The sequence below is a fragment of the Aythya ferina genome (assembly GCF_964211825.1).
Source record: "Aythya ferina genome assembly, chromosome: 8".
NCBI lineage: Eukaryota > Metazoa > Chordata > Aves > Anseriformes > Anatidae > Aythya > Aythya ferina.
This window is the reverse complement of record NC_140304.1, coordinates 27,257,506-27,273,968: the sequence shown is the minus strand read 5'-3', so window position 1 is coordinate 27,273,968 and position 16,463 is coordinate 27,257,506. Positions and strand designations below refer to the sequence as shown.

At 46.1% G+C, this 16,463-nt stretch overlaps 1 protein-coding gene across 4 annotated transcripts in view; it reads left to right on the top strand.

The window, feature by feature from the left end:
• The first annotated feature begins 3,962 nt into the window (after positions 1 to 3,962).
• The window catches only part of RAB3B (RAB3B, member RAS oncogene family), a 56,014-nt gene continuing 43,513 nt past the window's right edge, over positions 3,963 to 16,463 (top strand). The window contains exons 1-3 of one of the 4 annotated variants that reach the window (XM_084528405.1): positions 3,997 to 4,091; positions 12,547 to 12,694; positions 14,456 to 14,683. In XM_084528405.1, the coding sequence (XP_084384531.1) occupies positions 14,456 to 14,683 (228 nt within the window). In that variant the 5' untranslated portion in view covers positions 3,997 to 4,091; positions 12,547 to 12,694. Of the gene's footprint in view, positions 4,092 to 8,525; positions 8,606 to 12,546; positions 12,695 to 13,449; positions 13,560 to 14,455; positions 14,684 to 16,463 lie in introns of those variants that run through there. The other 3 variants (XM_084528403.1, XM_084528404.1, XM_084528402.1) reach the window with 3 other exon arrangements.

Here is a 16,463-nt window from a genome sequence, read left to right as displayed (position 1 = left end):
TGTCTGGGGAACACCACTCCTAGAAGAGGTGGTGATTCACTCCTGCGCCGCCAGCCCGCTGCCACCACGTCAGCGTGCCGAGGAGGAGGCATCTCAGCTGCCAGCCAGTTCCTGTGGCCTGTCACCTGTCACAGGCAGAGGGGACAGGGTGCGAGGCTTCTGCGATCTCCTCCAGGTTTTGACAAATACGGCATCATTTTGTAATGGCTAAATTTGTGCTAGATTGCTTTGATTAGGGACAAGAGAGAGAGAGAGAGAGAGAGACAGAGACCAAGCTTCTCCATTCATAACTACCCTGGAAGCAGAAACTGGCTGACCTGTGCTTTAAGCATTCCAGGTTGTGACTCAGAGCAGCAGGAAACGTGACACGCCACCGGTGCTGGCACTCGTCCCAGGACAGGCGCAGAGCAGCCCATCAAGGTGCAGGGAGCAGGCAGGGTACGTCCTGGGTACGGGATCACCAAGGGGTGGCTGCTGTAAAAACAATTGAGCATTTCTGAGCTGCTCCCCTGTTCTCCTTCCTCCAACCAAAACAGGTGACTCTTTCTCCATTTCCCACGTCTCTGCAATGATGGGATGAAAGGGAGACAACTTGCTAGAGTTTTCCCCTTCTTGCAAGGGCATGATGCCATTGCTGCCACCCCAGGGAAGGGGATGAAGGCCTGTGGGAGCTGGGCTTCAGGGCAGCACAGGCTGGACTGTACCTGGCTAAGGCTGTAGGTAACCAGTTGCTGGTTAGGGATTGTTTACTGGTATGTACTCATTTTTGAGCCATTTAGTACAAGCACAGTATGGGGGAGGTAGAAGTGCTGCAGAAATATTAATTGGTGAGAACTGCAGATGTTCTCCCTGCTTTCTGAGCATGTTTCAGGACACAACATAACATGCTGTGCATAAGAGAAACTCTGTTGGCAGCACAGGCAAATTTGGATGTCACTTTATTGTGCAGTTTCTGGTATGATCTGTTTGCAAATGACATTTTTAGGAATTTTGGTGCACTAGTTCTGATGAAGAGGATGAAATTCACACACCTCTTGGACAGACAGCATGGGGCATACATGCTGCTTATTCCTCACTGAAGTGAGGAAGTGCCTGGATGTGTGCTACCTATTCAAACGAAGATGATTCGGTTTTCTTCTTGCAATTGGCATGTTTTCATCCAGCTTCCCCAGACAACAGCTGGTAATGAGCTGAAGCCATTGCTCTGTGTGCAAACTGTGCTTCAATGAGATACTGCTTTTCCTATGTGACCAGAGCTTATCATGAGTTTGGAGAACGAGCCTTTTCGACCCAGGGTCATTAGCATTACTACTGCTTACAGCATCGCACATAGCAGGCCATCGTCCTTGATTTAAGTGCTTTGGTGCTGCTCTTGCTGTAGTCATAAATAAAATACTGTTTTGAGAAACGAAGGAACTGAAGAGATTAAAATTGTTTCTCTAGGTCAATTGCATTTTGTGTGGATGCAGTAACTTGAATTAGAAACATTGGCAGAGTAGTGGAGTATGCATATCATGCTTGATAAATATGTTTGCTCGACTGCTGTGAGAGAGTCAGGGAGATCCACATGTCAGAAAACAAGATAAAGTGTAACATCTGCTCTTCCCTTCCAACTCCGTGTGCTTGTGGGAGTTCTCTCCCATTCCCTGTCTTCATTTGGCCACCAATAAATCTAAAATAATACAAAACTCCCTCACTGGAAGCCATATAAGCAACTGATGACCACATAATCAAATCCTAGAAGGAAAGTGCACTAGAAGAACAAACAATTTTCTCTCCATAAATTATAGAAACAGGGCAAAACTGAACGATAGACCCCAAAACAGCCTTGTAAAACAATCACTACAAATTCCTCTGTCCCCTAATTACCAGGGTGCATCCCTCCTTTCAGAGAACCCTGACTGAGAAAGGGCATTTTTAATCCTCCAGTGCAGCTGGACATAAACACTGGCATTTCAGAGAGAGCGTGAAGTCTGGAAGTGCCTTTGGAAGTAGGCTGCACAGTGCCTCTGCGCTTGTTGTGGCTGCTATCCTTGGTTGTTAAATTAGGTGATCACTAAGCAGATGCCCAGATAAGCCTAAATCTTCATGTGTCCCACCCCTCAAAGGTGAAGATATCTGCCTATGGCCTCTTACCTTCCATGGTGGTACCTCACAGGGCTGTTGGCTTGCAATGCTTTCTAGATTGAGCATCAGTCAGCAGATGGAGGGAAAAAGCATTAGCGCCATCGCTGCAGACATCATGCTGGGTAGTGTGGAACTTGGCTTTTGGAAAAGGTGGAAAACATTTCCCAGAGCAATGAGAGGATTGCAAAGAGCTAAAAAGACTTCTGCAGGTGTCAAGCCTGACAGGATGTCTTTGAAATAACTATTCTAATGAGTCTTGGGTTTTGTTATAGTATTGATTATGTCAAGTTGCCTACACAAAGCTGATGTCTCACTTAAGGCTTGAATCAGGGCTGATTAGATTCTTCATGACTGTGTCCTGGCTTATATAACAATATTTTTTGTTGTGGTGTCGATGGCAAATAAACATTGCCATTCTAGGGGAAGGTAGGAAATCATTTAGATGCTGGGTAGAATTGTGCCCCGAGCCACCTGCCAAGTAGCTCCAACTTGAGTAAAATCAAGAAGCCATGTGGCATCTCTGATCTGCAGTGGGAAGAGGTTTTCCTGAGGCTTCCCTGCAGCACTCCTGTGTTGCTACTAAAATGCAAGCCTTGGATGTTTTCTAGGTATGTAGCACTGCAGCGCTCTCTGGCTTCCTACCTTCTCACCAAACTGTTAACTGGTCAGCTACCCTGGGGAAATCGTAGCAGTAAGAGTAATTTACAGACTCCTTTCAAGTGGCTGAGCTGTTATAAAGTGAAAGTTTATCCAAGGGCTGGCTGACCTACAAGCCAGTCCAAAGATGGTCAGTTCAGATCACTCCACGTGCAAGAAGCTTTTTGCAAGCAAAGTGTGGGCAGTATTTGAGCCAAAGTGCCATACACCAAACCAAACACCCCACCACGATGAGATGGGGCAGGAAGAGAACAGCACTCAGAGCGATGTGCTGAGGGCACAGCAGCATCTCTGCTCCGGTTTAGAGCCCTGAGATCAGAGGTGGTCCCTGGAGGCTGCAATTTTGCAGTTCTTGAATCTTTAGGTGGCCCCTGTGCTGACCTCCCCTGACAAGAGCTGCTCTCGTGAACCAAGAACCTGCTCTTCGTGCTCAGGTGCCTGCCTAAAGCCACACGTTGCCGTCTTGGCTGGCTGTTTAGGAAGTGCCTCGTTAGTCATGCCAGAGGGGTGTTTAAAACACTCATGATTAATTTTTGTTTGCTTTCTCTCAGGGATCATCCCTGAGACCTGGTTTGGTTTCCCATCCAGAGAAAGGTCACAACAGAAATCAAGTCTCTGAGGTTGAACTTGGGGTCTGTCTGTCGGATTTTAAAGACAGAAAGGTCTTCATTAAGCACTTTGTCAGACCTCTTTCAGACAAGCAATTCAGGGAGATCACAGCTACCACCTCATTTTTTTTTCCTTCTCAATAACAGTGCAGTAGTTCATGCCATCACTAGGCTTCAGAGTCAACACTCCTACTGAAGAGAAACGTCCTCTTGAAGCCCTTGCAAGATCAGGAACCGCAAGTTACGGTCCCACCGGCACAAAGCTCTCCGCATCCCGAGCTGTGGGGGCTGCTGAGGGGATTCGGGAGCTCCTGAAGAGAATCGGGGGCTCCTGAAGAGATTCGAGGGCTCGTGAGGGAATTCGGGGGCTGCTGAGGGGATTCGGGGGTATCCTGAGGAGATTCGCACCCCGCGAGGAGCTGAGCAGCGCCCCGAGCCCTGACGGGACCCTCGGGGGCTCACTCCTCCCCCTGTCCCCACGCTTCTCCCTCAGCCCGGTGCCGGGACTCCCCCCCCGGGGCGGCTCCGCTCCCTCCCGGGCGTTGCCGGTTCCCCCCCCCCGGCACAGCTCCGCCTTCGGGGCCGCCCCAGGTGCCGGCGGGGGGGCGGCTCCCGCCACGCTTGCAGCGGCCGCGGGACCGGCGTACGGCTCGGCTCGGCTCTGCCCTTCCTCCTCCTCCTCCGTCGCCACCGCCCCAGGTAAGAGCCGCGGCTCGGCGGCTGGGCTCCCTCCGCCCGTAACGGGCGCGTCCGAGCCGTCGGGGAGGGCGGGCGGGCTGCGGGGCGCCGTCCCCTCAGGCTTCGCGTGCGGGGCGGGAGGGCGGGAAGGCGCCTGGCGTCGCCTCGCCTCGCCCCGGGTTCCTCCCTCGTCCTCGCCCCCCTCAGCCCCTCAGTGCCCGCTTCGGACGGGCTGAGGGCTCGATGCCCGCGGGGTGTTAAGGGCAGCCCCCCCCCCCCACTTAGAGAAACCGTGAGGAGAACCCAAATGCAGCCCCAGCTCTAAAATAAATATTTATTAGAGGTGATAAACCGTTGCGTTATCTTTTGAATAACCTAGGCGGAGGGGGGGTGGGGGGCTGGAGGCTGTGGCCTCCCCGGCTGTTTTCCAGCTGGTGCGTAAGCCCTGCCAATTCCTGTCATTCTGCACGGATGTTTTCCGCTGGGCGAACGGCAGCGCTTCAAAACTGCCCGGCAGTGAGACGGACGGGGTTTGGTCCTGATGGTGCTGCTGTGGGAAGGGCAAGGTGCTGGCTGGCCCGCGGAGCACCCGTGTGTCCCTCACCCACTGTACAGGAGGAGGACGCTTGGTGTGTCCACAGTGCCCAGCAGCAGCAGGCAGTGAGCCCACCACATGAACCCAAGCAGATCAATCATCCCAGTTTCGCTCGCTAAAAGCACCAACTCTCCGTTTCCTCCGCTTTGCACGGTGTCAAATACGCGGTCTTGCTGCCACCTGTCCCGAGGCCACGTGTTTTTTTTCCTCAGTGTGCCAGCAGCAAGGCAGGGGCGCGATGCCCGTGGTGGTGGTGTGCTGTGGGATCACGGCGGCATCACCAACACCACCGCTGTCGTTCCTGTCTCTGCCTCCAGAGGTTCTTTCCTCGTGCTGTCCTTCCCTTCTTCACGGCACGTTTGTGCAGTGAACCAGGTTGAGCTGACCTCCATTAAGACTAACCTGACCCAAAAGAGAAAAAAAGGTTAATTTGAATGTGAATTTTCCCTTGGCCCAAGACTGTGACAGCAGAGCTTTAATTCATGTTTCTGTACACGCTTTCTTGGTGGCAAACCTGGTTCAAACGTCTCCAGCCTTGTTCCTTGTCACTCCTTACCCAGTGCTGCACCCACACTTCTGCTGATAACTCTTTGTGGGGCTTCATACTAGCCTGGGCTAGCCCTGGGTTAAAATAGCCCTCTTTTTTCTTTTTTTCTTTTTTTTTTTTTTTTCCTCCTTCCCCTCCATCCCAAGTTAAAAGATATCAGTGGAACATAGTCTTGACTCCTGTGTTTGTATCTCGATGTAGATCATGGGAGTTCTGTCAGGCTGTAAATTGGATCTGTATACTGCTATGTGTGAGCGTGTAACTAAAAAGCTTTTTTTTCCTGTTATTTGTGCTCGCTGTCCTGGAGACAGTTGTATATGCACTTACTGAGACCTTGGTGTGATCGCTGCCTTCAAGACTCTGTTTTATCAGGGCAATTTGTATTACAAGTCAGAAGAGAGTTCCATAAACCAATCTCTAAATCAGACTTCCTTTGCGATTTGGACAAAACTGTGCCGCCCTTTTTGCAGATCTGACACATTATCAAATAACAAGTTGAGAAGACTTAATGTTTTGAGGTTTTAATAGCAGTATTTCTTTCTGAGCCTTACGTGTAGCAAAGCAGTGCATTCATCAACACGCTAGCCATCACTGTCCTGTAGTAGCCGTGTGAGTTGAGCTGTGTGTTTTGTGGTGTTTTTCCTACTTCCATTTTGCCGTGGTCTGATGCAGCCCCAGATCAAAAAGGGGGGATGAGAGAGCTGCTTGGCAGCAGGCCCTCGTGTGAGGGGATGCATGTCTCCTGAGCCTTCCCGGGGAGGCCAGGGGTGCTGTCTGGGGGTGTTTGCAGGAGGCACGTCTCAGTGGCTAAAACTGAGCCTGTCCTGAGCTGGCCTTTCAGCTGTACTTCGTGTACACGCTGGTTAAAGTTCTGCAGTACTTAGTGAGCTCCTGTAATGCCTGCTGAGCTCCCTGCAGCGCAGTCGTATTTGGTCTTTGACATAAGCAGTAAGACGTACGTTCAGGAGTGTTAGCTAGTTAAACCTGGGAATTGTCAGGGCACTTGTAATCTGCGTTAGCAGCTGGCTTACCTCACAGCACGGACAGCGTAGCACGGAGAAAAGAAGTAACGTGTCCCTCACAGATTTGCAGCTTCGAGGCTGGGGCCAGAAGGCAGCCAAAGTTCACCTGCACCACAGTGGTGTTCTGAGCTGGCCCTGTCTCCACGACACGAGTGTTACTACAGGACAAAGCCAGCCTCCTGTCACCTGATTCAGTTCTGATTCTTACATGCAGGTGGAATATTTTGGACCTGGTGTTGTAGGAAAATCTGCAAATGTCTCTCGCGTGCTTGTGGGACAGGTGTCTGAGTCAGCGTACAGCCGGCCGGTGGCTCCAAGCAGTGTGAATTCCCTCGTGTGGCTGAACTGGCGTTGTTTGCCAGCAGAGTGGGAGGGCATCGTGGCAACTTCGCTGTGTCCCAGCGCAGCTCCAGGAAATGCCTGGCTCCTGTGGTTTCCAGGCTTGCTGGAATATAAAGGGAATTGGGGAAATCTTCCCTGCAGCTGCTCTCTAGGGCACAAAGAGGATGTAAGTCTTTTGCATCCTTTGGGGCAGAGCTGAGCCAGGCTCAGCTGGCAGTTCCCCTGCAGAAGGGGAGATCCCTGTGCTGTTAAATGGTGTTCTCTGTGCCTTCTGAGCAGTGTGTTTGCCAGCAGGCAGGAACCTGTGTGATGTTAAAAGAGCCACAAACAAAACACTCGTAGCAGAGAGTAAACAATGTGAACGATGTGGAAACTCTTATTACTTTCCTTTTTTTTTTTTTCCCCACTGTAAAAATAGAGTAATAAATTTCTTCTTCCTGAGAGTTTTGCCATGGCTCTGAAATGGACATTAAGGATGTTGAACGTTACGCAGGAAACAGGCGAGGCATGGCTCCAGACACCCAGAGAGATGTTTGACTCGAGGAAGTCTCTCTGACAGCAGTCCCAGCCTGCTGCCTGACAAATTGTGGTTGTAAAGTTAAGAGAATTGATGGGATAGCCACCGATTCTGGGCTTTTGTTCCACACTCAAAAAATTCTCAGCACTTTTTAAAGCTTGCGTTCCCAAATCTGAATGAGCAATAATAAACTGCCCATGTTGTTTAGAGCGTTCTCTTCTTCAGTTGTCATGCATATATTGAACTCATTCACAGCATGTGGTTTCCAGCCTAAGTCCACTACAAAAATCTAATTGTGAAGACTTCATTAATAAATCAATTCTAGCTTTTACTGTCAAGATGAGGGGCTGACATTTCTAAAGCAGCAAAACAGTGGCTTTTCTTTCTGTTTCCACTGTTGACTTATTGTTGTTCTGGATCTAGCAGTTAAGTGATTTGGATGAAGCTTCAAAACCAAGTTCCCTGAAACTGTGGACGGTGCTGAAGTGAGAGCCAGAGGTGGTCACAGAAATACCTGCTGCAGAGGCCAGGGCTGGGAGAACACAGGGAACCGTAATCAAGAAAAATGTGGAGTAGTCTGGGCAAGAGCAAGGTGCCGTTTTGTGTGCCAGGCGAGGTGATTGTCAATTGTGTGGATCGTGAGAAAGGGTTTGTCCTTGTCTGATCCAAATTCTTACCTAGAATTGGTGGCTGCAGCTTATTTAGATGAGGTCTGGGTTTGTCTGGGTGCTTCAGCAGCCTCCACAAGGCAGCATAAAATAAGTCATGGTAACAAGTGGGGGTTCACACTTGTCTGCTGGAGAGGAAATGCACCAGAGCTGAAGTTGGCCTTTAGATTATATTAAACATGAAAATGAGGACTGAATTCTGTTATGTTTTATTTTTTTTCCTTCTAAATCTGGCATAGCTATTGTTTTAAGGCAGTTATTTCTATATGGATGTGCTGTAAGTGGGGTTGCAGACGTTTACACGTCCTGGTGTAATTGGCATTTGCTGTGCAGTAGACTTTGACCCAGGCTTTGTGTGGAACAGAAATACATGGAGATGTATTTCAGCTCCTCCGTGGTTCTGTTCCCTTTGCTGCCGTTCTGTGATGAGGGTGTAACAATTCCTATCTGAGGTTTTGCATCCCCTTCTAGAACATCTCTGGAAATTAAAATTTAGCTTAATCTAGATACTCTCCCTTTAATAAATTCTAAACTGATGGCTTCAAGTTCTACTGTTATCTTGGTATCTGTTACTAACTTGAGTACTGTCTCTTTTTTCTTTGTACACTACAGGGCTTTCCCCGTTACCTTCCATGAAGGAAGTTCAGACCTTTCCCCAGCAGTGTGTTCCCAGTCTAACCTATGCACCCATTAGTAGCTTCTGTAATATTCTTGTTACCCATCTTTGTCTTAAATATTGTAATCCTTCTGCTTCTACATCACAGGTTCAGCAGTGTGACCACTCTTGATTCATATAACTCACAGCAAAGCCTCCATCTGTCTCATGGATTATAGATCTAAATTGGTAACTATCACTTGCTTGCCATACTTATTAGCAGTTATGTTAATTGCTCATTATATGTTTTCTGCTTCTGGTAAATCTCTCTTGTAGTACAAGTATTTGTATGAGACTCGCTAAGGTCACGGCCTTATTTCCTTTATGAGCTTTAGTCTCAGGACAGCGTACATTGGCTTTAAAAAACAAAACAAAACAAAACACACAAACCAACAACAAAAAGTCATTAGGAGATAGAGATCTGATTCAGGACTTAGTTTAATTCCTGAAAAATTAAAAAAAGTTTTGGTTTTCTTTTCAGATGACAGAGCACATAAAGGAGTGTTTTTAAATTATTTCTTAGTGGAGAATTGACTTCGATGTGTAGTTTGTCAACTAGAAATTGTTAATATAGACATGCTGTAATACTTCTGGGGAAAAAACACAAGGTATTAACTCTTTTGAAAAGAAGTTTGCTGCATGTCAATAATGTCTCTTGTGAATTACTACAGAACTCTACGTACTAGGGATAAAGGAATCTTTTGCTTTCTCTTGTTTGTTTTTTTCCTACTGTGTAACTGACTGAATGGTTTCCACAACCAGTTGCAACGTTCTCAGAGCTGTCCCCAGTGCTCCTGTCTGTGCTTCTCTGAGAGCCTTGGCAGATTGGGGATCTGTCTGACTTTAGCTCTAAGTGTTGACTTTAGCTCCATGTTCTTTTTTTCTACCTTTATTTAGCCTCATTATTTCTGCTTTTAAGGGAGTGTATCTAGTAATATTTTTTTCCTTCCACGTTTGTCAGTGGCTGTGGATGGCAAGGAGTCATACAGGTGGAGCTGTGTTTGTGACTTGCCCCTTCTCTTGTTCCATGCTGCCACCACTTACCCCTTCCAAACGATGGTCACCTTCTTTGTCTCCTCTTCTCTGTTGCCTGATCTTGAGTGGTGGAGCTCAGGAACAATAAGATGGATGTAAGAGAGAGGAGGTTATGACTCTAAAATAGGGAATGGTTCCTGCCAGTTGCAGCTCCGTTAGGGAGTAAAATACTACGTCAGGAGAAGCAGTGGAGGCTCAGTTGCTGAGCAGAAGAAGCTGGGCTGGAACCAGCCTGGAGTAGCATGCTGTTGTAAGGTCTTTGACTCTTAATACAGAGTGGCAGTTTCGGCCCTGTCATCCCTATTTTATGGGTAAGGAAAGAAATGTATGTGTGCTAGCAAATGATGATGAAACAGTTAAACATTCACGTTTAAATTGCCACTGATACATAATACAAAGCATTTGTGGTAAATTTCAGTTTGGGCTTTAAAAAGAAAGTAGTTACAAATATTAAGGGATGCTGTCACTGTTAGAAATGCACAGTGTGTGTAATACACAGCATACAGAGTGATAACGTTGAAAATGCAGATACTTCTCTCTGTGTAGTTTTAAGTGTAAGTTCCATTGATGTGACCGTGTTTTGCTGGTAACTGATGTGCCTGGCAGCAGGCGAGGAGACCCTTTGCCAAAGGCAGTTCAGACTTCTGCCTTGCAACGTTGTGAGAGATGGTGGGACATGGAAACAACCGTGGCTGTGAACAGGCACGTGCAGTTGCTAATACAGAGATGTCTATTCTTCCAAAATAGTGATCAGATTTAGTGAGTTCTGTCTGTAAGATAGAGAAGTGTCAGCCCTCCATTAGTTCGTAGACAAAATAATAAGGACTGGAAACACTTGAAGTACATTTTTTTCTTCTTTTTTTATTTTTTTTCTGGAAATAAATTTATGGCAAGATATACCAGGTGATTTCTAGGCAGCACCATCAACTTTACCCAGTCTGTGTACCGCTTTTCACTGCAGCTATCTATAGGCTGTAAATATTGCAGAAGTGGGGCAGTAGTGACCACTTCTACTGGCTCGTAAGAGCAGTAACATTTTGATGGTTCGTGTTGCACTACAGAACAGGTTGTTCACCATAACATCAGTCACAAATTAAGGAGCACAGCTGTGTGAGGCCACCCATACGGCATATGTCAGTGATTATGGAAACTGGTGGAGGCTGGTTTCCCAGGGAGGTGTCTTAGGGTGAGAGGCTCCTTTTTTTTAAATTGCATTACAGCGAAGTAGGGAATAAAGGCAGGAGAGACACCTTGACTGTGGAAGGTATTCTTTGGTGCCTAATAAGCTCTGATTAAGATTTTATTGCTTCAGAGCATTTGTTGCATCCTCTTCCTGCGTGAATTCTCTGGCTAACAACAGACGAGCTCACGCTGCAGGCTTTTTCCTCAACAGGGGAATAATGAGGTACTTACAGCTCCATAACTGCCTATTCTCACACAACTTCCATGAAACGGATGTGTTTAAGGCCTTGTTCCCATCGCTGAAGCCCCTGGGAGCACAGGTTGTGGATATTTGTATGCTGTTACCTACTAAGAACAGGGTGCATGGTCTCACCAGAGAATTCTCAGCGACAATCTCATGGGCAGGTTTCTCTTCTTGTGCGTAAAGAGCTTTCTGTAACGTAGCCAAGTCTTCCGTTAGCAGTGTTTTGTTGAGGATTACTCCACGGCAGTTATATTAGAGCCAGCACAAGCCCCTCTTGCGCTCCGTGCTCCAGCTGTGGGTGACTGGTAAGAAACCCTGGTTTGCTTGGCGTGTCCTAAGCAAAGAGTGGAGGTGGCTGCGTACAGGATCTGTGTTGCTAACTGAACAGCCTTTCACCACGGGGAAAACACAATTTATGTCCGCAGGAGCCGCACCAGGACATCTTTGTGGAGGACAAGGTGTGTGGTGCTGTGCGGCAATTCTCTGCCGAGCTCGATGGGAGGTGACTGACGCTTGCGAACCGTCGCTTTCCCCCTGCTGCCGAGGCTGAAGCCCTGCTGAGGACCTGCAGGAGAGGCGATTTGGGGACCTTCCTCTCAGTAGCATAGCAACTGCCATCACTTCCCACCGCTCCGTCCCCCCGCTTGGCTCCCTCGCTTGTATTGGAGCAGGAGCTGAACCCACTTCAAAAACAGCCCTGCGAAACAGGAGAAGTTGTAGGAGGAATTATTTTTATCTGGGATCTGCCTGTTCGCCGAACCAGCTCCATGCTCCCTTAGTGCTGGCGTAACAAGGGAGAGCTTGGGGCAGTGGTGGGACACCGAGTGGGTGAAAAAGGGTCTCAGGGACTTGGCCTGAGGAATCCCACGAGTTCAGGGCAGCCCCGTGAAGGCTTTCAGCCCAAATGCTTGCCAAGTGCAACTTCAATAATGATCTGCAATCAGTAATTACTACTGCAGCCCTTCCAGTTTCACTTTAGTGACCAGAGGAGAGGAAAAGGAAATGTCAAACTCAAGCGAGGAGATGGAATTTTCTTTGAGATGTTGGTGTGCCAGCCGCCGCTGCCTTAATGCTTCAGCGAAGCGACCTGCAGCATCCTCAGCACGAGCGTTGTGCTTCTATGACAACAGCGCCGGGCTCTGTGCAAGCAGCGTTTGATCTTATTTTCTGCATTGTGCTCCTAACAAAGCTGCTCCAGCTGGTCACATTCGGTAATTGCTTTTTTAACTGGGGCTGGAGAGTGGCATTTGTAGCCAGGTACGCTTTTGATTATAGCAATCTAGGGGGTTAATGGAAGCAGCAGCGTTTCGTTTGAAAGATCAGCTTGGAGTTTGCGACTGGATTCCACAAAGGTAGTGAGAGCAAGGAGGTATCGATCCGTATATGATTAGTGGAAAACACCTTCCTTAAATGTCTACCACTAAATCTTGAAATGACCAGGCTTCCAGTGATGAGGGCATCTCACTTTTCCAAGTTTCTGCAAGTGGAATGGAGAAGTAGAGTTGTTTTTTTCCCTCTGTTACCAAGTGCACGTGTGTTCTCAATGGCATTTGTGGGCTTACATATGTGTACGAGGCACATAAATTACTCATAACTTCTCCCTGCCTTCCAGCTCGGTGATGGTACAAGCGAACTAATCACCTAATTCCTAATTTCCTAATTTTTGCAGCTGAGATTGCTAAGATTTGAACCGAGGCAGTGAACGCAAGGGCCTGAGCGTGCATGTGGAAGTTAGTTGGATGTCGAGCTCTTCCTTGTAAAAAATTCCTGTTCAGAACTGCAAGAGAGGAATAGAAGAGCACTTTTCTGATGTACTGGTGAGAGGCAAATTTGTACTTGGGCTTTTTTGGAGTGCTTGCAAAGGACTGTAGCCTTGCTGAATAGCAGCTGAAGTTAAGGACTGCGTATCAGAGTGGTATTATATCCTACAGAGAATTGCTTGTGGGAAGATTTGACTGCATTCAGTGCAGCTGTTGAATATTGAGCTACTGCTGAAGCTCTTCAGAGCTGTCCTCATTAATGCAATCTGTGAAAGGTCTGCTGTGCTGGCTCCTTCCTGGGTGAGAAAGTTGCACGTGTTTAATCAGAGATAAACCAAGAACAGCTCCATTTGAACTTAAATAAAACACGCACAACAATTTGTTTCCCCTCTGTTGGGAGCTGAATTTAAATTGGAATGCCAGTTTAGCTTTGGGCAGCATTTTGGTTTATAGCTGTTTAAATACAGTGAATTTTGAACTTCTTTTCAGCAGGCGGGTTAAGTCCTGTGTGTGAGCGAGCCTTGATAAGCAGGAAACTGTTTGGGCACATGGTGAGAATAGAAGTTGGTAGGAGTTTTGTTTCTAAAGATGCCTGTGACTATGAATTGGGGGGAAAATTGACTTATTTCTTTGGATGTTTGTGAATAAAAGACTTCAATCTCCGCTCAAACTTCGCTTTCTGGCACTATACACAAGTAATGCACGTCCTGGCTTGGTGGACAAGCTGCTTATCAGACCTGCATTGTCATCGCCCCAGTTTGCACACCCCCCTGGCTGGCTATAAGGACCTTCATCTGTTTGACACGGGAGGAATTCAGAAACAGCCTTAGAGATGAAAATTGTGGCAAATGAAAAGGCAGGGGCTTGGCTTCTCAGGCTGTGTGTCAAAGCTCTGAACGTTGCAGCAGCCTGGGGTTGCTTGGTGAGTCCTAGCTGTGGTGATGTTTGATTCCATAGAATTGTTTTTTTTTGGTTGATTGGCTGCTTTTGTTGCGTGTGTGTGCTTTTTAAATCCAGTTCAGGATCACAAGAGGAGGAATCTCTGAGTCTGCACCTTTCCTCTGCACTCACTATCCCCCAGAAATGAAAAGGGATCAGCCAGCCATTAGGGATGCTGCCTGCAGCCATGCTGAGCCTCACATTTTATGCATGTGCTGTTTACTTGAATTGCAGTCTTCAGAGTAGATAAGTGTCAGATGGTCTCGAAGTTGTCAGCTGAAACTCCTTTTGTCAACTGATGTTTCTTCTCTCATAGCTAAGTGTCGTGTGTTCTTTTTTTTTTAATCTGTAAACACTGAGGACAGAACTTTCAAAGGATGAAATGGTGGTGGTGCGTGAGCTAGAAATGCAGATTGTCCCAAGTAGTCATAAAAAGAATTATTTAGGTTTACCTGCCTCAGTGGCTGCTTAATGAATCGCATAGCTGGATGCATTGTCAAAGATTTTAGTTTTGGGTTGCAGCACTACAGGTTATCGGAGCAACAGAAATGGCACCCTGCCACTGGGGTAGAGAATGCGGGTTCCCCAGTAATATCTGAGCAAGCTGCAATAGCCATCTGTTACTCTTCTAAATACAAAGCAGTGCAACAGGTGGATTTCTTGGGGTTGGAAATCTTAGCAGTGTAAGTGGATAACAGAAATTTAAAGTTGGGCTTTACAAGAAGACTTAAAGGTGTGTTGCTCTTTCTTCAGTAGATGTAGTGTGTATGTTATTAGAAAGAAGAGAGCTAAGTTAAACATACGGTACGCAGTTAAGGAAGACAAGTGCTTGAACTGCTCCTAAATCTGTTCTTTTTCAATGTCTGTCATTTTTCTTAGATGGCTTCAGTAACAGATGCCAGATACAGGCAGAAAGATACTTCAGATCAAAATTTTGATTACATGTTCAAACTCCTGATCATTGGCAACAGCAGCGTGGGGAAAACATCCTTCCTCTTCAGATACGCCGATGACACTTTTACACCAGCCTTCGTTAGCACAGTAGGAATTGACTTCAAAGTGAAAACAGTTTATAGGAATGACAAACGAGTGAAGCTGCAGATTTGGGTAAGTGCCAGCATTTTCGGAAATGATTTATATTAAACCCAGCAAAGATACAATGGTAAGAAACAGCTTGCTTGGAGATGATTTTTTTTTTTTGTAGTATGAATACCGATTTTTGTTTATATGTTTTGTGTGGCTGTGTCTTTTTCATCCCTGCAGTAAGTTCTCTCTATATTGCTGTCTCACTTGACCGATGGGACTCTTGATTTGGTCTGCTCTTCAATCTCAGGGGTTAGTGTATTATTAAACTGAAACAAAAGCCGAAGCAGATCTGGAGCCTTTTGATAGCACCTTTTGAGTGAGCACTAGTAGGTGAGAAAATTCAGTGAGCACTGAATGAGTGATCTCTAGATGTAGCTTCTGCTGTCAGCTGGCGTCCTCCAAATGAGATACTTGTCCCTTCCTGTGACTCATGTGTCTGCAGAGGTGTGCTTCAAACCATTTTGACAGAAGTGACTTCTTGGTAAATTAAACGGGAAGAGAATTTGTGCAGGTAAGCTGGAGGGTTCCTCTGCTCAAGCACCCCATCGGTCCTTGTCCGACTCTGAATGACAGCCTTCTTGCCCAGTTTAAAAAAATAAAAGTTCCTGAGCTGCATAGTGGAGGGCCAAGGCCAAGCAATTGTGTCAATAGCTTGTGATGCTCCTTTCTATGGAAGGCAAGGGTGTTGTGTCTTTTATGCTACATACTGGCAAATGACTTAAATTGAATTTGTACCATAGTGTTTATCCTAATGGTGTTTAACCCTCTATGTCCCAAAGAATTACGAGATGTGTTTAAAAAGCATAAGCTTGGATTGCTGTGTTTTGAAGTACCAAAGGGCTCCAGCTGCAATACCAGTTAACAAGATTCTTCCCTTCTGTTTTGCATAAAAAGAAAAGATCTCAAATAAGAGATCACGCTGTCATTGTCTTAATTGTTATTCTCATAACAATCTCCAGGAGGTAGCTCACTAACGTGAAACAGCTGTCTGTTTAGAGGTTTCTCCCACAAGTTAAGCTTAAAATTCAGAATTAAAGATTAGTTGAAACTGTGTTGCATTTCTACCAAAACCCTGTCCCAGCTAAGACCTTAGCGTTCTAATTGATTTATATACACTTGATTTATAATTAATCTCAGGTTATTGCATCTAAACATAATATCACAGTAATCACATTTTTTTATTGTGACTATTTTTTGAATCCAGAGTGAGAATCTAAAATGAGGAACTCTATTAATATTTACTGCAGTGGTATGATTCATTTTATTTCTGTGTTGCTGTGTTTTTGTTGCAGCAACCATATAATAAAATATCCTCTCTGTGTTGCTGAATTCTGACATTGAAACTAATGCAGATAACCTGACATGGACCTGCTTGATTTCATTTAGGGGTTGTGTAATGAGAATATTCGAAGTTCAGGCCCAGTAAGTAATTAAAGAAGACTTCCAATCCTGCGTTTGATTTTCTTGGCCTCAGAACACCAAATTCTCTAATAAATTGTGTAAAAGCAAGAAGTAAGAACTGTGAATGATTTTATATATATATTTCAAAGATACCAGGATTAAAATGAATTAAGCAGGAATTTTAAATAAATGTTTGAAGATTTCAGGAAAAAAAGGCTTTAATAACCTTCAACTTCTTACAAAAAGAGATGCCAGGCAGATTCCTCAGCGTGTGCTAACTGTAGGAGCTGTAATACTGGAGTTAATCAACAATATTGTTGATTTAAAATTTCCTTTCAATGAAAGGTTTATGTAAATGCTTGACAGTTTCCAGAGTGACTTGTGTTCTTTCCTTCTCTAT